Source organism: Phodopus roborovskii, unplaced genomic scaffold (genome assembly GCF_943737965.1).
Source record: "Phodopus roborovskii unplaced genomic scaffold, PHOROB, whole genome shotgun sequence".
NCBI lineage: Eukaryota > Metazoa > Chordata > Mammalia > Rodentia > Cricetidae > Phodopus > Phodopus roborovskii.
The window spans coordinates 23,089,165-23,112,173 of NW_026126434.1; the positions used below are offsets into that span (position 1 = coordinate 23,089,165).

Below are 23,009 nucleotides of genomic sequence, written 5' to 3' on the forward strand. Positions count from 1 at the left end.
ACTTTTGTTATAAGTAAAGATATAAACAAGTTACAAATGTTCTAAACCATCACCTGCTTATAAATAATAGAACTATATATATATATATATATATATATATAAAATGTTTTAAGCTTTTTTATAACAAAAAAGTTACTTACAGGATTTTCTAAGATAAAAATTTAGTGTGCAGGTCCTCTCAATACAAATGCATGAGTGTTTTGTCTGCACGTGTATATGTGTACCCCGTATGAGCCTGATACCTACATAGGCTAGAAGCTGGTGTCTGGTTCTCTGAACTGGAGTACAGATGGTTGTGAGATTGTGAGCCACCATGTGGGTGCTGAGAACTGAACTTGGGTTGTCTACACAAGCAGCAACTGCTCCCAATTGCTGAGCCAGCTTTCCAGCCTCTCTACACTTTTTTGTTGCTCAAATTTGGCAGTGGGATGTTTTTACACGGCCTTTCTTCCTATGTGGCATTGGATCAGCAAAATCATGTCACCACCTTGTAATCCGTAATGCAGTCAGAGAAAAGGTGCAAGGTCTGAACACCCTACCAAAATCAAGAACCAGAGCCCCTCTGGGGAGGTTCTTGTGCATGTTGCTATCCCTCCACTAGGTGGAGCTGCTGTTCATTTTTCTGTCTTGATTCCCATTTGTGTTCTGCTCTTGGTCTTAGTAGGTCCTGGACTGCTTCTGCTTTTTAAACGCATGCTCTTAGACTCCACATATCAATCAAGTAATAGACAATTAGGAGACAGTGTCCCAAAGCACTGGACAAGATGGGAGATTCTGATGAGGGCCTAGGGTTTAGAATCTCGATAGGAACTTGCACCTTGGGAATGAAGATGGCAGCCCTGGCCCCTAGAGAGACTTGTGTCCAGGTTTGGTAATCTGGTCTTATGGTTGTCTATTCATATGCATGCTCCCTAGCTTTTGTTTCAACTTTTCTGAAGTTCTAACATTGCGGTGGGCAAGGCAGAAACAAACTTGGAATTCCATCCCTGAGTTTTGCAAAACTAAATAAATTCACCTTTCCATATATATAAAATATTGCTTTTTCTCCCTCTGGCCAGCATAGTCATGCCATTGCCAGGGGCTAAATAACAGTTTCAAGCCCTAAAAGTATTGTGTGCTTCATCTAGTCGTTTCTGGGCTCCAACAGCTCGTTTTGCTGTTTCCATAGTTATGCCACTCCCAAAATACCATAGTTATGCAGTGTGCAGCCTTTTGACATCAGACTGTCACGGCGCTCCCTTGCCTTCTCCGGGCTTGAAAGCTTGTGTCTTTTCAGCACTAATTCATGTCCTTTCGCCTGAATGCACTGGTTTAGTCGCCCATTTGTCTGCTGAAGGGCTTGTTGGCTCCTTCAGTTTGGGGCAATTATAAATAAAGCTGCTATTGTTACCAGGTTCTACCCAAAGCCAGGGAGACAAGAACTGAGGAGAGGAAGTACATTCGAGGCCAGTGAGAGGACACAAGGAAAGTCTCTCATGTCTCCATCTGAGGGGCAGAGCTCAAGTGGGTCCCACGTCCAACTCTGGTCTGAAGTCATCCCCAAATCTCCTAGGTTTTCTCCTAGGAGTTTGATATTTGATACATTTTACACTTAAGAATTTTTATGATGGGTTTTTGGCATGTCTAGATTCAGTATTATATGTGGGTGTCCAGTTGCTTCAGCACCACTGGTCGAAGAGACTACCTTTACTCTGTTGTGTTGTCTTTGTTCCTTTATCAGGGACCAGCTGGTGATTATCAGTTATCAACAGGCTCTTTTGCCTTCCACTCATTTACTTTTTCTTTCACATACATCACACTGGTGCACCTGTTCACTTGCTTTAACAGATCATTCCAACTCTCCTCCTATGCAGTGGTCTTTCTTGAAGGACCCCCTCCTCGGATTCTCAGGTGTCCATTCAGAGTGGAGAGGTCCTGGATGTGAGCACCTGGAAGAGAAGGCACACACAGCTCCATTCCTCCAGGCAAGCAGTCACTCAGCATGCATCTCTGCTCTTTAGATACTGGCTGGCCATCTTTCCAACTGCTGCCATTTCTTTCACTGAGACAGGAAGGGGCCACCACAAGTCTACTCTGGCCCTTTAACCTGTTATCCAGCTAAAAGCATACCCTAGGCAAGCTTTGCCATCAAACACCAGATCAGGTTTCAAGGCCATAATGTTCACAGATCCATCCCTCCAGATGAGCACACGAATGACAGTCAACAGGGTTGTTACTATAGAAAAAAAAGTAGTAAGTCCTCTGGCTTCACCTGCTCATAGTTGACCTCAGATTTTGGATGTCACATGGCTGAACCATGCATTGTGTGCTTCCCACTAGCTCTAATTACACCTTGACATGGGTTGTGTAAACAGTTGCTTAAGTACTCTGTGAAAAGTTGAAGGCTGCTTTTGCAAAAACAAAAACAAAACACTCATACAAATCTGCTTAAGGCTATACTATTTGATGGGTGACTACCATAGAATAAAAGACACATTGTGTTTGTACCCTCTGCTGTTTTAATTCAGTCTCTACTCAGTTTTACTTATAAACTTGTCACTTGTTTTGCTGAAGACTAACACATAATGTTGGCCTGCTGCCAGTTAAAACGAATGTTTCTTCAGGCCCACCATGTACTTTTTTTTTTTTTTCCTTTTGGCAACTCTAGCACCCACAGACCCTCACCCTTATCTTAAGACCCAATCAAAAACATGAAATCAGAATGGTTCTGAAGATTGTAAAGCCAGTTGTAGCTTAACGGTTCCCAAGCAATAATGACTGCATACAACAAGGGAAACATCTTTTTAAACCATGCCCATGAACAACTGCCAAAAACCCTAGTCCACTCCAGATGATCAAATAACTGCTTGTTGGTCCTTCTGTTGAAGGGAATGCCTGATCATGTCTCACTGCCCTCTGCTCTCAATCTGAAGCTCTACCCCATCCCATCACTTTCAATACTGCCTGTCTTGTTCAATATGTGGCTTGGTCTTGTTTCTATAGTTTCCATGTCACAAGGTCCCACCGTGTGCTTATTAGCTTATTTCCAGTCCAGATCCCATTCAGCCACGAGTTCCACTCTGACCCCAGATGACTAAGTAAGAGTTAGCTGCCTGGTCGTTATTCTGCCTTGTAGAAGAGTTGACTGAGATTGGATAGCAAAGATTTCAGCCTAATTCCCTTCATTCTTTGGCCAAGGCCCTTCTACTGTCCTTTTTCCCTCCCAGAGGTAGACACAGTATGGGGTCCTTTTTCACCAAACAGTTCCAATGTGCTGAAGTCCTGTGGCTCAAGAGCCTAGTAATTTTCTCATGATGCAATGCGTCCTGTGCAACTCCCAGGGCCAGAGCTACATTCCTGGGCAAAAGCTGACATGGTCTCCCAGGCTATCTGGATGGCCAGGTGAGAGAGCCTGCTATCGGGCTGGGATCATCTCGGTTGCTAGCAAAGATAGTAATTTGCAACATTGAAAACAACAAAAACTCAAAACAGCAAAATTCCAATATGGGATTCTGATCATTCAACAGTAGCTGGGTCACTCTCCTTGTCACTAGACATCAGCTATGCCCACAGCTTCATTGGAAGCACAGATAGACAGGTAGTTCCAAAGAAATTGCCTTCCCTTCCAGTCAAAGGAGGCAGGTGATGGGAGCTGCTAGGCGTGTGCAGCATAGCCTCAAACAGGCTCACATCTACTCAGAGAAAGATGAATGGCTAAGTGACAGGGCTGATGGTGCCCTGCCTGACAGGTGACAATATTCAGCTGACAATATTTTTGCTCTGTAACAGCTAAATACCAGGAAATCTGACATATTCCAGAAAAAAGACAGCTTTCAACTATATCCTTTAATGGTTTTCTGGGGGAAAAATTACTGCCCAGGATTACTTAGTTTGAAGTGGTGTTTATAGGAAAATTTCTAGAATGTATAATAATACACTGTAAGAAATGTTTTCCCTCTTGCAAAAGGCAAATTCATGTCTGGAATGGATTCCCTATCTCGCCAGGATACCCAGGCACCCACATTAAGCTGATTAGTTCAGGGAGAAAACAAAAAATAAAAGCAAAATGAGTTTGGATGTTTCCTTCATCTGACTTTGCCTAAAAACATCCCATCTCCACATAAGCCACTACATCCTCATTCTCTTCTCTCGTGCAGCTTCTTTTTTTTTTTTTTTTTTTTTTTTTTTTGGCTGAGAAACTCATGTCCTGCACTTTAAGGAGCTGATAGAGATACAGTTGGAGAGACAGGATGCACTCACTGCAGAGAATCTCTGGTCTTAGGAGACACTGGGGCTGCAGCTCAGCAGATACTCAGCAATGACCTGCTGGTTTAGGGTGCACTTCGGGTCTTTAGAGCAGCAAGATTCGCTGGAAATTACCTGTGGGTGACCACTTTGCAAACAACCTAGTTACAGATCTTATCTCCCCCACCCACACTGGGGAGGTTCTGGGTAGGCTCAGGAGGGGCTCACAGGCAGGGGACTTTGGTCTTGTTCACTATCCCTTCACCCTTACATTTCTCTTTTAATTATCTACAGTTGTAGCTACTCTGCATTGTCCTAGCCTTCCTTCCTGTTCAGCCCTGCTCCAGCCCAGGCACTCTCCTCCTGCCCCTCCCACTTCCTGACACCACCACAGGTTTTCAGCTTTTGGGCCACTGCTCTGGCTCTCCCTGCGTCTGGCTCTTACTTAGGCAACAGCTGCAGACTGCTGTGAGGAATGGGTGACTGAGGTCTACTGAGATCTGATTTCGGAGGCATACCACCCCACTCCACCTCCCACTTCTGCCTCCACTTGGCAGAACAAACTCTTGGCCCTTCAGAAAGTTCTTCATTGAATAAAAATGTTCTTTTTCTTCTCAAAGTTGTGATCACATTAATTTCTCTACTACAAAACAATTTCTTATGAATGAAAATAAATTTACTCTGGCCAAAGGCTTTGTAAATGATATCCTGGAATTATGTTATTCTCGCACATCAGTTTTTCAAAAACACATGTAAGGTGGTAACTTAATCTCAGTACCTCTTAACCCAGTACCTCCTATGGGTTGATCAGGGCTTTTCTAACCTACATCCAAGGATCAAGATGTCCCTGTTCCATTGTGGCATGGTTTGGCCTCAGTTATAGTCTAGTTTTGTCATAGTGGGTATGTTAGAAAACAGAATGAATTTTTAAAAAGTCATAGCAACAATCTTTTTATTGTTTTTTATTTTTTACCTCCCAATTCCAGTTCCTTCTCTCTTCTCTGCCCCTGCTTCTCCCTCCTTCCTCCCATCGGCTCCTTGGAGAGGGTAAGGCCTCCCCTAGGAAGTCTACTAAGTCTGTCCCATCATCTTGTTGAGGCCGGACCAAAGCACCTTTCCAGCCCCACACCCGTGTCTAGGCTGAGCAAGGTATCTCTCCATATAGAATGGGCTCCACTGTCAGCCTGTGTATTAAAGTTACGTTTTGGATCCACTGCCAGTGGCCTCATATATTGTCTCAGCCACACCATTGTCACCTACATTAAGGGAGTCTAGTTCGGTCTTATGCAGGTTCCCCATATGTCAGACCTGAGTCAATGATCTCTCACTAGCTTGGGTCAGCTGATTCTTTGAGTTTCTTGACTCCTTTGTTCATATTTTCCACTCCTCCCTCAATTCGATTGTACTCCAGGAGCTTGGCCCATTGGTTAGTTGTGGATTTGTGGATTTCTGCATCTTTTTCCATCTATATCTGGAAGAGGGTTTTAGCTTCTCTGGGATTGCAGTTTGTAGGCTGGTTATCTTTTGCTTTATGTCTGGTATCCACGTATGAGTGAGTACATTCTATATTTGTCTTTCTGGATCTGGGTTACCTCGCTTAGGATGTTTTTTTCTAGTTCTGTCCATTTGCCTGTGAATTTTAGAATGTCATTGTTTCTTACCACTGAGTAGTACTTCATTGTGTAAATATACCACCTTTTCTTTATCCATTCTTCAGTTGAGGGACATCTATGTTGTTTCCAAGATCTGGCTATTATGAATTATGTTGCTATGAACATAGTTGAGCAAATGTCCTTGTGGTATGAGAGTGCCTCCTTTGGGTATATGCCCAACAGTGGTATGGCAGGGTCTTGAGGTAGCTTGATCCCTAATTTTCTGAGAAATTACCATACTGATTTCCAAAGCAATTGTACAAGTTTGCACTCCCACCAGCAATGGAGGAGTGTTCCTCTTTCTCCACATCTTCTCCAGCATAAGCTGTCATTTGTGTTTTTGATCTCAGCCATTCTGAATCTCAGGGTGGTTTTGATTTGCATTTCGATGACTAAGGATGTTGAGCATTCCTTAAATGTCTTTCTGCCATTTGAAATTGTTCTGTTGGGAATTCTCTGTTTAGATCTGTTCCCCATTTTTTAATTGTATTATTTGGTAGTTTGATGTCTAGTTTCTCGAGTTGTTTATTTTGGAGATCAGCACTCTGTCAGATGTGGGATTAGTGAAGTTTTTTTTCCTGTTCTATAGGGAGCCATTTTGTCTTGTTAACCGTGTTCTTCAAAGCAACAATCTTGACTGTATTTTGAATTCCTAAGTAGTATCCCCAAATCTAGTGATTTAAAAATTTAAAAGTTGTGAGAATGGTTTTAATGCTTCGTCAGCTGTCAAGTCAATGAGGTTTTTATTCAAGTGTTTTAAAGCAAAGGATTAGAAACCACTTGGCTTGCAGAAGAATCTGTCATCCTGTCATCTTTAGTCATGGTGTTTATGACACAACTTGTCAAGGGGCTGCCATTTATCTGTGATTCTTTGTCATCTTGTTAAACCTAATATATTCAGGAGGGGTCTCAGACACTGAGATGCAAATTTGTGCTCCCCAATTTAATATTGATAACATGCTTTCTCTACATCAACATTTTAAATGTACTTTCATTGCAACTGAGCAGTTGCAGAGTTAGTGCATTCTATTTATGGCAAATGTACTCCATGTGACCTAATCCTTCTTGTCACACCAGTGAACAAAGTTAGACCTATTTTCTGTCAGAAAAAAAAAAAAAAAACCAACCAAAAACCAAAAACCAAAACTGACCTACTTTTCCAATAGAAACAAAAGTGCAAGCAAGCTTTTCCAGGGATACTGAAAAAGAAAATAACGAGAAATGAGTTATAGTAGAGAGCCTGGAAGAGAAATAACTAGAGACAATGAAATCAGGATTTTAGATATATGGACCTAGTACAGTTACTTGACTCATTTTATATAGAAAGAAAATGAGTCTTAATTTGTAACAACATCATGAAACATGTAGGTGAATGTTCAGGTTATGCTTGTTTGCTTACACAGATGCTTTCTCTCTCTCTCTCCTCCCCCCCCCCCCCCACACGGAACTCAGGTCTTCTCCCATATAAGACAAGACTAACTGTATCCCAGCCCTTCTCTTATTTGTTAGCAACATCATCAAATGCTCCTCAGAATACCAGTCCAAGTTGAGTGAGGGGAATTCTGAATGTTTATAAGAAAATTCCAAGAAATAAGACAGTCTTGTGACCATTTCTTCAAAAACATGGAATTGTTCTTGGAATGTGTGTTCCTGTTCCTCCCAGGTGTAGCAGATAGAAGTGAGTTTACTTCATATTATGTACTATAACTGGCTATTGTTACTCATTTATGCGCCTCTAGAGAAAGACATGCTTTTTGCCATGTGCAGTTTGTCTTCATGAGAATTTTGATTATGTGACCATTTTTAACCCCCAGAGTATGATCTGAAGCCTGAATTGGGTTGGCTATTACATGAGACTTTAGTCTACCTCATTTTTAGGATCCATTCTTCCAGGATCCTGCTGAAGTGGTAAACAGGTTGCTAAAAAGCTAAGTTGGTAGCTGTCACATCAGAATGTAATTCTGCAATACTTTAAAGAACATTCAGTTCATTCACAGAAAATGAAAGACACAGGCAGAGAAGCGATTGCCTGAGACTCAGCCAAGTGGTCCTCTGACCCTGGAGAGGAGAGCATGAAGGGAGTAGAGCCAGCTGGCATTTCCTAGGTCACACAGGTTAACATTTGTTTTTCCATTTTGCCTTCAGTCTGAGATAATCAAAGGCAAATGTGTCACTGAATTAGTTTTATTACCAGTTCCAAAACAAAGAAGCAGGCCACGTCTCTAACCATGTTGCTTTTAAAAGATATATGGTGCATTATGACTCTTTAAAACCTTTACATTGATTTTATATTTAATTGTAGAAATATCAACCAAATAAGTGTTTTCAACAGGAAACTCAAAGTCATTCCAAACTCCATAGGCATTGTCCCTTCCTTGTAGACTTATCAATGTGTTCCCTTACATAACATATGCACACTCCCTCAAGGCCATGCTTTTGCAGTCTCGTGGCCAACTCTCCCTGAATCATGAATGTCCTTCCTTCCACAGCACCCTGTATATTGGAGCAGAGCCAAAAGATCTCCAGGAAGACAGAGAAACCAGGTGCAAGGAACCAAGAGAGTCTCCAGGTAGACAGATGCACTGAACATTTGGTGCAGTGGACAGAGGTAACATGAGCAGATACACTCAAGACCCACAGCTCTCCGGTGGCAGCTATCCATACCTTTCAATATGATCAGGAGGTTCTGACTCTAGCCCTGCCAATGGAGCAAGGACGAAGTGAAAAAGCAAGTCTCCACAAGAAGTCATAGTGAAACGTCTTAGTCTTTATTGAGAACATCTCAGTCCTTTGTCTACATGTGACAACATCTCATGCTCAGTTCCGGCTGGGCTCGGTGTGAGAGGAAGCTCATGCAGGCTGTAACATGTGGTATATACATAAATATACATACAGAGAACACTGAGGATTGTATCTTAGCAACATGTTTCTTGGCTGAATTACATTCATGTAAAGTGTCCAAATTCTAAAATCAAATGAGAAATATATAACTCAAAGCCTGGAAAAGCAAACAGCTTTTAGGGGCTTATCCCATTAACATTCCACAGACTGTGCTTTTTAACCTACTGTGTTCCATTCAGAAGAATGGCCCATCAGTTCCTTATGTACCATCAGCTCCTGCTGTGGCTACAATTAGTGCTTCTGAGGCTGGGCACTTGTCATTCAAACAGCAAACACAAAGTACAGGCACTACCACAGAGACGTGAAAATTTCCCCAGGAACTGAAAGAAAAGTGCACTGAGGAGCCAGTCATGATTGGTCAGACCTATGTGACTAATTTGTGCATGGTCCCTGGCAGGTCAGAGGCTTCCCAATCCCCATTCCCTAAGGTCACATGAACTCAGTAGCCCCAGTGTGGGGCAGTTCACAGGGCACATTGGATATAACCACCTCTTCAGTCTTGGGGAGACTGTCACATGATAGATATGCCAAGAGACAAGGACACATACAAGCTGTACACACTCAACACATACACTCTGCCCTTCCCATGATGAAGTCTGGGGCTGACAACATGAAGGAATCTTCGGAGAGGTTCCCTAATTTTGAGAACTTACAGATGCGAATTTCAGCTCATTTTCTTCCTCTTTCTGGATCAAAGTTATGACTGGACAGAGCTGACATTTCTGGAGTAACATATTTTGGAAGTGACTAGCTGCTCCTGCATTGTGTGTTTTTACTCTTAGCATGGGGTGATATGCAAATCATCCCACATTCCTGACCCTCTGGTGGCTGCTCACCCTTGGTGCACCTGTCTAAAACTAAAGGGGAGACATAGATTTAAAAACCAAGCAGCAACTACAGCCTGGAGATACCATGAGCTGGGGATGAAATAGAGAGCAATGCCTTATGAGATGATGGCTTGCATACTTAAACCTATTCTTAACTATTTAAAAAAAATCAAAATAGGAAGAATGGTCAAAGACTCAGATTCAGAACTGTAGTTTGTTCTTTGGTATCCCTTGATGGGGGAGATGTTTCCTCCTGATACGATCAGGGTTAATGGTATGGACATCACATCCACCCTGCCTAGATCTCGGTGGAGAGCCTCAGCCCTACACAAACATGCTAGCCTACCTGAGACTCCCTCATGATAATGACCTCCTAGTGAGTAGCTACAGCCCTGTCAGAGCTGGGCCTGAATAGTCGTGAGGGACACTGCTTTGTGGAATGAATACTTCAGGTTTAGCAAGGTCCACAGCACAGAGAACCCCCAACCTTTATGCCTGCTGAAGTATCCAAAACATGGCCATCATGTTCTTGGTGTATTAAGCTTTCTGTTGAGTGTGTGATGTCTAGGTCCTGGATATGAAATGCTATCACGGTATCACTCACTGTAACCTTCAGGAAGGAGTTCAAAGAGCTTAGTCTTGAATTAACACTTCTGTTTTCTTTCTGGTCACAGATGGGCTGTTTGAGCTGCCATATCCTGGGAGCAGGAGGTGATGCACGCTGTCATGCTACCTCCTCACCACAGGGTGCCCTCCGGGCTGCCTTCCTTCCTCTTTCCAGGGCCTAGGCCAAGTCTATGCAGGACAGACCCCTGTGATTTTAGGTTCTCTATATGTGTAATATTGACTTCCCGGTTGGGCACCTTTGTTACGTGACATGGAAAGCCAGATGTAATGCATGTTTTTTAGTATATATGGGATATACTTTTGTTACACGTTATAACTGAGATGTACTTAAAAACAATCAGGAAAACTCAACTAAGCCTATCTCCCCATCTCCATTAGGAAAAATACATTTTAAAAACAAGAGTAAGAACACACCAACATGGTGTTTTTCCTTTTGGAAAGTGCAGGAGCCTGTGGGGAAGGTGGTGATACTATGGCAATATGAGACCCTTTCTTTAAGGAACCCCAGTGCATTTTATCCAAACAAGACCCTGCCATGGCACACAGGGCTCTGTGATCCTGACTGGGAGAGCTCACCCTTGTCAGGAGGGCAGGTGGTGAGTTGGAGATGTCTGTGGTAACACATGTCTCTAGGGAGTTCTGGTAGGCTCTTCATGCCATGAGGATCAAGCCCCGCAGGATGAGAGGCACATGAGATACCCACAAGGACACAGACAGGGCTCCCGACAGGGGGACATGAGTAGGTCTCATGGAAGCAACAACACACAGCCTCTTGAGGTCTGCTGGGAATCTGGTGGAACCGACGGTGGCTATGCTTTTGTTCTGGTTTTTCTCAGTGTGTCAAGGACACAAACACCTGGTTGAATAGAGCAGAGCCACACAGCTGCCAGTGCTCTAGATACAGCTGCAGTGGATGTGTGCTGTGGGATGAGTCTTCACTTTCTCTGCTCATGGCCCTGAGGCTCTTCAGAGCAACCTGCTGGACCAGGCTGGCACATTTAGCTGACAGCCACAGCCCCTCCTCCCTCCACTCCTCCCTAATCCTGAGTGGAAGCAACAAGGCACCTGGGGCAAGTCTGAGTACAGGAGGTCCAGGTGGTCCACTCCAGGATCCTGGGGGCCATCCTGTGCCTAAAGGGTGCTGGGAAGCATCTTGGAGCTCAGCCACAAGAAGCCAATAGCACCCAGGCCTGCCTGTCGAGACACCAATGTCTGGTCTGCAACGTTCTGGCCTCACATTGTCTCACTGGCTTCAACCTGAATGTTTCATTTTTCAAACATGTGTCTGATAAAGCTGGAAGGAATAACTTAATAATATGCTTTACCTGACATGATCCAAGAATGGTACCTGCTTAAATAACTCTTTCCATCCCGCGAAGCTTTCTGAGTAGTCAGTGGTTCTGACCCACCAGATCCCAAAGAAAGAGCAGAGGGAAGGCTGTGTGCTCTGTGTGCATAGCAGCCCTATTGAATTCTTCTAGGCCACAAAACCTACATGGTTAAAACCCCCAAGTGATGACCAGCCAACACAGGTATGGGCATATTTGATCTTTAGTTATTTAAGAAGCAAGTCGAGTTCTCCATAATCTGAGCCTAACCAGGGGCATGGAAGTTTCTAGAGGCAGGCAAGGCAGCAGATCCTAGGTCATGACTCTGCAGGACACAGAATCCCTGCTGCAGGGCCAGTGTGTGCCAGGGTCACGCCATGTCATGCTGGGTCACCCCAGGAGAGCGGTTAAAACCTACTGTGAGGACCTAACTGTGAAGGACCTACGTAGAGGAGCGGCCACTCGTAGAAGTGCATGTGGTAGTTCTCTTCCTATCTTTATATTCTCGTGCTCTTCCACATAGAAATGCTTTTTTTCCTTTTGCAATTAAAATAATGTGGCATAAAAGTGACCTGACATAATTACTTCTTATTTTATAAATCTCATTCCTAGCTCTGAATAAATTATTTATTCAAGAATCTCACACAAAGTAATTTCTATTTTCCTATACTTAGGAAGCCCTACTCAGTAGAACTCAACGTCTAATGTAAACTGAGATATAAAGCGGTCACTGGGTAGCTCAAGAGGGGAAATGTGTGGCAAGGGGTGGTGATGGGCCCCTATGCCCCCCCATGCACTCCCACTGTGCACCTGATCCCCATTCACATGTGAGGTGCCCCGCACCTTACATCCCCATGCTGCCCTGTTGGGGTGAGAGCTGCTGGAATGGTGCTTGATGTCAGTGGTTCCCCCAGATTCCCCATGCCATCTCCAAGGTGCACATCTGTCCCAGTTCAGATGCAAGGCTCTGGGGGACGACTTGGCACTGCAGCCTCGCACTCTGTGCTCGACACCCGCCTGGCTCAGGGAGTGAGAGAGAACTGGTCCTGCTCTGTGGGCTTCTCCACCCAGGCGCCCAGCCCCGCCTTGATGAAGGCAGTGAACAGACGTGCCTTGGCAGCCTGGTACTCCTTCGCTGCCAGCTTGGATTCGTGGTATGTAGTGGGCTTAGTGATCTTGGTGCGCAGCAGGTGGGGGGGAACCTGTAGAAGGATACATGCACATGTAAAGCAGCTACTGGAACAGCAACAGACGAGAGAGAAACCTAGGGTAATGCTAAAACAATGATGCTCAGGACTGTGCTGGTTCGTGAAAAAGCAAACAGAAGAAGGTGCTCTCCTAGAAGGAAGAGTACCCACAAGAGGCCAGCCTAATGCTCAGTTCCATCTCTAAGCAGTGGCTTGTAGGTCAGACAGATGGCTGTAGGACCCGTGCTCTGGTAAATCCCAGGGCCCAAGTTCCACCTGTCCCCTGTAACTATTAAAAAGAACATCTGGGTGATGCATAGCTTGCCACATGGCAGAGACTGGAGGTGTCCTGCAAAGCCCTTGGGTTGCCATAATAGCATTTTGTCTTTCCCTATGAGGACAGGAGAGTTTGTCTGTGCCCCACACTACTGCTCATAATAAGAAAACACCACATCCCTGGCTTAAACAAGAATGAATGTTATCCTGCCTTAAAGTTTTATTTGGGGAAAAAGGCTCTGCAGATAAATTAAGTTTCTGACCCTTGATGAAGGGAACAGAAGCCAGCATGACAGTGCTCAGTGACTGCCCTTCCTTTTCATGATTCCCAGCAGTCTCCTCCCCCAGTGCCAAGACAGCAGCTAAGACTCTGCAGGAGTGAGGGAGGAAGCTGTCTTTGAGGCAGTTCTCAGGCTTGTGGAACCAGGGCCATACATTTAAACTAACAACAATCTGAAGAAATAAGAGTTTTCCAATGATCTTGTTAGGAGGTTGCAATAGTGGATGATGATGAAAACCAGGAGGGAGGGAAGGAATGGAGATGGACACGCTGGGGGAGGTGGGCTGACACCCAGTGAGGGTGCCTCAGTACCTTGCCATGTACACGCATCCAGCGACAGTACAACGCGTGCTTACACAGGCGGGATGGGCGGCCTAACTCATCCTTCCCTGTTGTGGCATTGATGACCTCTATGGCAGAGTCGCCCACTGTCCAGTTGACACTGAAGTTTGGTGCCTTCCCTGGCTGCCGTGCCTCTGCATTGCTGATGCCTGGAATAGAGCAGACACAGAAGTGACATGAAGCCCTTGTTTCCCACCAGGAAGGGAAGTGGACAGCATAGCACACAGTTCAGAGCTGAGGATGTACATCATACCCCTGCCACAAGGAGGAGGCTAAGCCTCCCAGAGTGAGGCTGTCTCTTGGTGGCCCAGGAAAAACAGGGCTAAGATGTCAGAACTGATACATAAATATATTAAATATATATTTGTCTGTGTGGGGCAAGCCAATAGAGTCTGACAGATTCCTGAATCCATAGGATTTCCTACCAAGCATGTCAGCTCTCCCTTGGACCAACTGAGCTAGAAACCTAGCAAAGGGTAGATGGGCAAGCTGCCTCAGGTTCTACAAAGTGGAACCAGTGGGGCTGCTCAAACTCAGCATACAGACTTGCCACTGAACGCCATGTACCAGGACACTCAGTTTCACAGCACTGCGCTCCAGGTATACACAGAAACCTAGTACTCAGCAAATAAGCACAGGCACATTCTCATACTAATTGCTTCATTATCAACAACCACAGGCTTGAAGAGTGAAAGGTTTTTAGAAAGACCCCTGGCTGGACAGTAGTGATACACACCTTTATTCCCAGCATTTGGGAGACAGAAGCAGGAAGACCTCTGTAAGTACATGGCCAGCCTGGTACAGCCAGGACAGCCAGAGCTACCTGAAGAAACCTAGCAAGCACATGCAAGACAGAGACAAAGCTCTGAACCAAACTTCTAGAGAGGAACCAGTGTCTGGGAACAAAGTATCCATGATGAACTTAATTACAGAATTCAAAGTGCAGAAAAAATACTAGTGAATCACTAGACATGATGACAGAAGCTACTCAGAATGAAATACACACACACACACACACACACACACACACACACACACCGGGGTGGGGGGTAGATAACATGAAAGAACAAAATCTATGTTAAGTAGAATTCCTGAAAGAGATAGGGCACAGGAAAAAATATATGAATAAACATGAATAAAATCTTTCCACATTATGTGAAACTAACAAACTACAGAACTAAGACATTCAGCAAACCCCAAGCATAAGAAATATGAATAAAGTACATCAAAGCATGTCACAATAAACTGCTCAACATCAGCACAGAGTGAAAAATCTTAAACACAGTCAGAGAAGACAAACCAAGGAGACAAGATGGGCTGGACAATGCAGATAAGAGGAGCGGGCAATGGCCTTTGCGTTCTAAAAAAGCATAAAGCCCCTACCATCCCAGAAAGATACACTAGCTCAGCAAAATCTGTGTTTAAAGATGAAAGCAAAATACACTTTCAGACACACTGACGCTGAATAGTTAATTCATCTTCAGAAGACTCTTAAAAGGAATGTAAGAGAGTTCTTCAGTCACAAGGGAAGATGACAGCAAGTGGAATCCAGATCCACACAAAGGAAAACAGGGAAAGGAGGGGGGAAGGAATCCTTTATCATTGAAATACCTTTAAAAGATAATAGAATTTTGAAATGAAAGTAATAATGTGGGATTTTTAGCACACAAAAATTAAAATGTGATAATACCACAAAGTCTGGGGAAAGAGAAATGGGAGCATCTATTGTAAGAGTCAGGGAGATGGCCGGGTGGTGGTAGCACAAGCCTTTAATCTCAGCACTTGGGAGGCAGAACTCAGTGAGTTCGAGGTCAGTTTGGTCTACAAAGTGAGTTCCAAGACAGTCAGGATTGTTACAAAGAGAAACCCTGACTTGAAAAACAAAAATAAAACAAAAAAGAGATGGGGGAATGTCACTGTGTGTGAGGTGGGATAGTATCACTTGAAGGCAGACTGTGCTACATTAAGAATGTATAATCCCTTTAAAATTAATAAACCTATAAAACAAAAGTAACAGCTAAAAATATAAAAGGGAGCTAAACTATAACCATCAAAGACAATATTATGGTAAGAGAAAAATGGAAAGAGACAACAAAGAACATTTGGATCAAATAGAAATTAAGTAGCAAAAATGACTGAGAAAAAGATAAAAGAAAACTATGGCCAGGCAGTGGTGGTACACATCTTTAATCCCAGCACTTGGGAGGCAGAGGCAGAGGCAGAGGCAGAAGGATCTCTGTGAGTTTGAGGCCAGCCTGGACTACAGAAGTAGTTCTAGGACAGCCAGGACTGTTACACAGAGAAACCCTGTTTCAAAACAAAGAGAAGAGTAAAGGAAGGAAGAAAGGAAGGGAGGGAGGAAGGGAGAGAGGGAGGGAAGGAGGGAGGGAGGGAGGGAGGAAGGGAGGGAGGAAGGAAGAAAACTACAGCAGCCTTACAGCTCAATGTGGTAATGTATTCCAATGTGGTGATGTAATCCCAGCACTCAGGAGGCTGAGGCAAGAGGATCAAGAGTTCTAGGTCAGGCTGAGCTTAACGTAGTAAGAAATGTCAAGAAAGTAAGGGGGTGGGGAGACAGAAAAGCCCTTACTGCTTTCTAGAACTTTAGGAAACATGGAGTTTCATTATATACATGGCTACCCATGAAAAAGACAATGTTAGACATCATGAGAACCGGTACTGCTCAGAAGGAAAGTATCACAGGTGTTACCATGTACAACTGGTTCAGTGCTACCCAGCAGCTATCAGCACTGTTGTATGTAAACAAGGTGCAGGCAGGGTTCTTGCCAAGAAGAATGCGTGCTGAGCCTACGCAGCATCTTAACAGCTAAGACAGCTTCTTGACATGTGTGAAAGAAAATGTTCAAGGCTGTAGCCTTGCTACACAACTCAGCATCTTGGGCTACTGACTGAGTCATATCACTTCCTCTGAGAACAACACCCCTGTCAGTTTCTCATGTTTCTGATTCATTTTAGGATCTGCAACAGCTTCTTCCTGGGTTTGCTGTTGAGCTATCCAACTGCTGAATAGAAAATATCAAAACAGTTCCTTTTCTGAAGGGAGGAGGAATGAATGTCCACTTAGCTGCGATTTGTGGGAAATCTCTGGTCATAATGAAATTGGATATTTTCTATACAAATAGCTACTTGGATTGTGTCATCTTTGCTTTCAACTGCATTACTTCTGTGTGACAAAGCCAGAATGAAGGACCATTGCTGAGTGAATTCTATGCACTAGAGCTGTAACACTCTACATTAAAGCTAGATGTTCAATTAGCTAAGAAGTAAAACTCTAAAAGTGAAAACACCCTCCTTATATTTTAAGCTAAGTAAATTAACATCTTTAACAAAAGCAGAGCAAATAAGGCAAAAAGAAAATAGCTAGCCCAAGGTTCCAATCCAACCACATGCTTTATTTGAGGAGAAGGCTCAAAGTGGTCACACAAGTACCTTTCAAGTCCCCAGGGCTGACACATCCTGAGGATGGACACCCATGAGCAACTCACCTCTCTGGGGCTACAAAGTGAGAAGTAGGGTAATGAGTTGATCATAGGCCACCGTGCAGAAACCAATAAAAACAGGAACGACTTGGCTGGTAATGAGAGTCCCCAGTTGTTGTAAATTAAGTGTGCTAAAAGAACTTTTAACACAAAACTGCAGAGACACTGTGAATTGGCCTAATAACAAATTCAACTAAAAAAATCAGGAGAGCTGGCACTGTTTTTCTTATTTTCACTTCAAAGGCACATTCTAATAGGTTCCTCACATGATAGGGTGATAAAAATGAATTCTATACATAATAATCAATACAGATATTTAAGATTTCTATGAGTTTGTGTCTTAGAAATTATTATTAACCCTTATTAGTAAATTAAGGGAAATGCACTTTAGGTGGTTTTGAGAGAAAATGGTCTCTCAAAGGGAGAGGCACTATTAGGAGGTGTGGCTTTGTTGGAATGGGTGTGCTCTTATTGGGGGAAGTGTGTCACTTTTATATATTTTATATACATAAAACACATCTGACTTTTATAAATGAGGTCTCAGTTATTGATGGAATGTTGGTTAGACAGTTTATTCAGGTCTTTTGGAACATCTGTGTATCCTGTATCTCACATTCATAGTGACAACTAGAGCTGAACACTCGCCATGTTTTGGATCTGGTTTGGCTGTATTCTCTTATACTTGTACAGAAGCTTGTACTTAGTGTGCTGTGGCCAAAGAGGTGAGGTCATTGGGCACACACTCTCATAAGGTCTCACAAGGGACTAATTGTTTCACAGGAAGGACTGCAGTCAGTTCCTAGAGAGCAACTTTTTATAAATACAGATTCTTAACACAGATATTAACCTTGCTTTCTTATAATGGGCTCCTTTCTTTGTTCTCTGTCCCTCTTTCAAATGTGTGTGTGTGTGTGTGTGTGTGTGTGTATGAGAGAAAGACAGAGACAGAGACAGAGAGAGACAGCACCCTGGTTGCATATGTGCCTGTGGAGGCCAGAAGAGGCATCAGGTCCTCCGGAGCTGGAGTTATGGGAGGTAGTGAGCCACCATGTGGCTTCTGGGAATTGAACTCAGGACCTTTGAAACAATGGGCAGTGCTCTTAACTGCTGAGCCATCTCTCTAACCTCACCATGGGCTCAGCACACATTTACCCTCTTTGTTGTGATGCTTTCCTACACCACATGAGCTAGACATTGAACAAATGAGGTCTCCTGATTTCAGTTTCCAAAACTGTGAGCTAAACAAGCATCTCTATAAGCCATCTATGCTCAAATACCTAGTTATAGCAACAGCTAAGGAAGTAATCTCCCTCCAAATGTATCACACTGAAAATTTCCTGACTCATGAGAAATCCATGCACTAACAATACTCAAAAAGGTATCAATATTCCAAGTTCAACTTCACTATGATATTTTATGAGAGAGAAAAAAAGGAATGATGGCTAGGGAGCTATAATATTTGACCCCAGATAACTTTCATCTTTCTCCTTCCCTGCTTACTTCGTATATTCTGATAGACATGCTATCCAATAAAAGTCCACACTGCTTTCTTGCAGTTAAAGACATGCTAGCAGCCAGGCACCGAGGCAGAGAACACATGCACCCCAAAAGAAGCTTTTGTTTGTTTTTGCTTTTTAGTTTAGGATATGGTTTTAGTTTTGAGCTTACAGAAGTAAGTAAAATGTTATTTTCTTTTAAAAGAGTAAAAATACCTTAACTGTGTCCTTTTAAATAGGGTGGGCTTAGAAGTTAGGACCTTTGAATTCAAAAGCTCCTGTTCACTCTACTGTTAGCCACTGACACTCTAGAAAAGAAAAGAAACCAGGAGTAACAGTGTAAAGGGCAGGAGAAGGCACCAGTGAAGAGACATGTGTGGTCAGCACAGCTGCCACACCTACCGCAGCACTCAGATAGCATCTGGGTGAGGATGGGTGGTTCCCAAGGCCCAGTCTGGTTGGTCTTGGGAAGACTGCCTAAGTCTTTGCCACTGGGATAGGAATGAATACGAAGTACATGAAAAGTACAGAGGTATCAGGTTCCTGCAACTTCTGTCGAGAATAGCAAGCTTTGCAACTGTGGAAAGGCATTCATCTTGTAGAAGGATTGCCTTAAAAGGCCCTGGGGACCAGGTCAAGAGGCTCAGAGACAAGGTCTTATTCCCCTTTTAATGGTTTTGCTGCTGTCTGGCAGCCACATGCTGGCTCCGGTTGGGGTGCTATGTAGGACCCAGATACTGTGAGCTCAGGGCACTGTGGTAGGAGGTAATGCAAGGGTACTTGCCGCTAAGCAGGGGCTTGTTGAGGGTGTAGAGTGGCGGCAGGTCCTCTATGTTGGAGATCCGCTGGTACATGGCCCTGGAGAGGTGGTCCCCATGGTACAGGCTTCCCAAGATGATGCTGGAGAAGTAGATGGGCTCTACAAAAATGCTGAGCAGGGACCCCTGGATGCCCACCACGTTCCAGCTGCAGGGAGAAGGAAGCACATCTCAGTAGACACAGATGGCATCACATACAGACACAGCACAGAGACACATGGCTGGCGGTATTGTAAAAGGGAAGACAGGGCAGTGAAAATCACTGACTAAGCAGCTCAATTCAAAATTATCTTCACAGTGAAATAACTCTGGGTCATAGACTTAGGGTTTCTATTGCCGTCATAAAATGCCACAACTAAAAGCAACTTAGGCAGGAAAGGGTTTATTTCATTTTAAAATTCTGAGGTCAATCATACTCCATCACTGAGGTAAGTCAGGACAGGAACTCAAGGCAGGAACTGGAGGCAGGAACTGGAGGCAGGAACTGAAGCATCCATTAGTCATGGAGAAATGCTGCTTACTGGCTTTGTTCCCCAAAGCTTGCTCAGCCTGCTTTCTTTTTGTTTTTTGAGATAGGGTTTCTCTGTGTACCAGCCCTGGCTGTCCTAGAACTTGCTCTGTAAGCCAGCCTGACCTCGAACTTACAGAGATCGTCTGCCTCTGCCTCCTGAGTGCTGTGATTATAGGCTTATACCACCGTGACCTGCTCAGTCAGCTTTCTTACACCATCTAGGACCACCTGCCCAGGAGTGACACCATCTCCTTTGGGCTGGGCCTTCCACATCAATCATTAATCAAAACAAAGTCCCATGACTTGTCTACAGGTCAATCTTACGGCGGCATTTTCTCAATTAGGATTCCCTCTTTCCAGAAGTGTCCCTAGGTTTGTGTCAAGTTGATAAAAATAAAAACCAACTAGTATAGCTAGTATGTTTTTCCATGACAACATACTTTCTGGAGGTTATCTTGTGAAAAGCCTGAGGGAAATTTCTCAAGAGCAAATAATGTACTTTTCATTCTTCTAATAAAAGGGCCGTTCAATCAGGGAACCAGGTGTCCTGATGCAGGGCTGTAGTCTCATGTGGAATGCCTCAAAGCCAGCTCCTCAGAGGATGGTGCTCTGGGGTGGAAGTGGAGGTATGACAACTGTAGTGCATGCACTGGAGACAGATGGTGAAAATGAGCTGGCAGTTACCACACCACTGATTGACATCTGCAGCAGCAACACCCTGACACACCACTGGTTTACTATGGGCCCGCTCTCTTCACCCCACAGACAAGAAACAGTGAGCAACCTGGAAGCCACTGCATACCAAGCAACTTTTGCGTGTGTCACATGTGGCCGGTACTAAGCAGATGGGAGAGGACGGGAGAAGACGCAACCTAGGTGCTGAACAACACAGCAGCAAAAAGGCAAACAAATAAATGAGGACTCAAGAACTGAGGTGCAACCAATGTGAGGCAAAGTAGAGGCTTCTCTGAGAAGAGGAGTGAGAGAGGCCGCCCACTTAAGAGGAGGTACCAACAGAAGGCTCTAAGAGCTGATCCTGAAGCTCAACCCCAATGACAGGGGATGCGGGAGGATGACATACTACAGCCTCTGAGACAAGGGATTTGGGACAGGCAAGGGTAACCATGGAGGGGCAGACAATGCCAGAGGGGGCGGTTTATCAGAGTGGCCACGAGCCATTAAGGGGAAGGGTGAGACCCTAAGTAGGCTCTGGAGGACTTGAGGCATGGAAGTAACAATCCCATTCGACACTGGTGTTTATGGAGAGAAACTGACTAGCATTGCATTTTGGAAAGTAAAATCATCAGGACAGGGAAGGGACTCAAAGAGAGAGGGCCCCTAAGGCACATGTTTCAGAAGAAAGAGTCCAAGTAAGTGGCAGTGAAGCATGGAAGTGGGCCAGATGTTACAAAGCTCAGCAGATGTGGGAAGAGGAGGACTCCTGACTGCGAGATGGCTGAGGCCCAACCTTGAACTTACCCTAGACATACTGTCACAGAATGGGTACTCTCTACCCACATGACACCTGCTGTACTTGAGCCTCTGCCCTGCAAGGGAGCAGAAGGCAGATGGGTGCTTTGTGGGTCACAGCCAGGAAGCAACAGGGAGGGTTCCATACAAGCAGTGGCTAAGCCTCCCTTGTGTAGACCTGCACTCATGTCAAGCTTTAGCCACCTGTCTCCAGCTGCTCAGTACTGTTAGGTCTAAACATATCAAAGCAGACACTGGCTTCCAGGTTCTCCTAGCATTCCTTAGTCCCTACTTGTTATAGAGTCCCCTGGATAGTGTACCTTGCCTACTACCTTAAACTTCTCCAGCCCAGAGACTGGGCCAGAATGCCCTTGCCCCAGCTGCTGTCCCCTACATTACCCAGCCATTTGGCTATGTAGTCCAGTTTTGGCTTTCTACTTTGGCCTCTTGGCTGCTGTTCCTGGTTCCGTTATTCCTCTCTACTATCCTTTCACACCTCTCCTCACATGGCTCCATTCAGGTGCTCGGTCATGTTCAATCTGGACCCTTCTAGATGCCTCTGGCTCCGCTCTCCCTCATATCGACAACAAACTTTCTCCTCCACCATGCCTAAGAGCAGTCATGTCCTCCTTTTGTTTCTTTTTTTCATTCAAGGCCACACCTAGCATGACCTTCATCTCTCCCTTTCTGTTACAGCTTTAAGAATAGATCTAGGCTCTCAACCTTGTTGGTGGAGATGCGAGTGAGCCAGCTCCAAGTCTCAAGCATGGGAGAGCTGTCCCCACTACTCATCTGTCTAGTGGTGGCATGAGTGGGGGAGAGATGTTTTCCCTGTCCACTCCACCCCAGCTCATCGACACCCGAGGCAGACGGGAGAGCTGTCTCTGCCCCGCACCAGCCATGCACCTCGCCTCAGTAGCACAGTAGAGCTGACCCTGTTGGCAGAGGTGTGGGTGAGCTGGCCCGTGTTGTAAGCATGGGAGAGCTGTCTCCGTTATTCATCTGTGTCATGGCAGCATGGGCAGGGGAGAGATGCCCCCCACCCCACCCCCTGCCTGCCCATCAATGCCTGAGGCAGGTAGGAGAGCTGGCCCTGAGGTCATAAGAGCCAAGAGAGCTGTCGTTAGCTGTAGCTGGAGAGAGGCCGATATACTTGGTCTGGGAAACATAGTAGAGCTGGCCTGAAGATGAAGGTGTGGGAGAGCTAACCCTGAGAATGTGAAAGCCAGATAACTGGCCCCACCCCCTTGCTCATAGCTTCAAGGAGTGAAACTAGCCAGGGCAATGCTGGAGAGCCCACTCTGGTAGTGAAGCTGGCAGGCTGACCAACCCTGAAGTTGCCCAGGAACAGAACCAGGGTTAGGTGTTCTCCCACCCCAACTGTGTCCATGTGGGAGACAAGGGCGTCAGTCCTTGCTCAGAGCTGCAGGATCTCCATGACACAAGAGCAACAGTATGTCCAGGAAGAGTCCCAGTGAGGGCCCAGTTGATGATGCAGCAGAGTCCTGGGTCCTCAGATCAGACCAAGGATTCTTTTTGATAAACATCTGCATGTAAACATGTATGGATA

The 23,009-nt window shown here is 44.7% G+C and overlaps 1 protein-coding gene across 1 annotated transcript in view; it reads right to left on the reverse strand.

The window, feature by feature from the left end:
* Nucleotides 1-8,622: 8,622 nt before the first annotated feature.
* The window catches only part of Adarb1 (adenosine deaminase RNA specific B1), a 40,655-nt gene continuing 26,268 nt past the window's right edge, over nt 8,623-23,009 (reverse strand). Inside the window, exons 7-9 of the mRNA XM_051186974.1 lie at nt 19,425-19,606; nt 13,615-13,793; nt 8,623-12,761 (exon numbers count right to left, since the gene is read on the reverse strand). Coding sequence (XP_051042931.1) covers nt 12,582-12,761; nt 13,615-13,793; nt 19,425-19,606 — 541 coding nt within the window. The 3' untranslated portion in view covers nt 8,623-12,581. The remainder of the gene's footprint in view (nt 12,762-13,614; nt 13,794-19,424; nt 19,607-23,009) is intronic.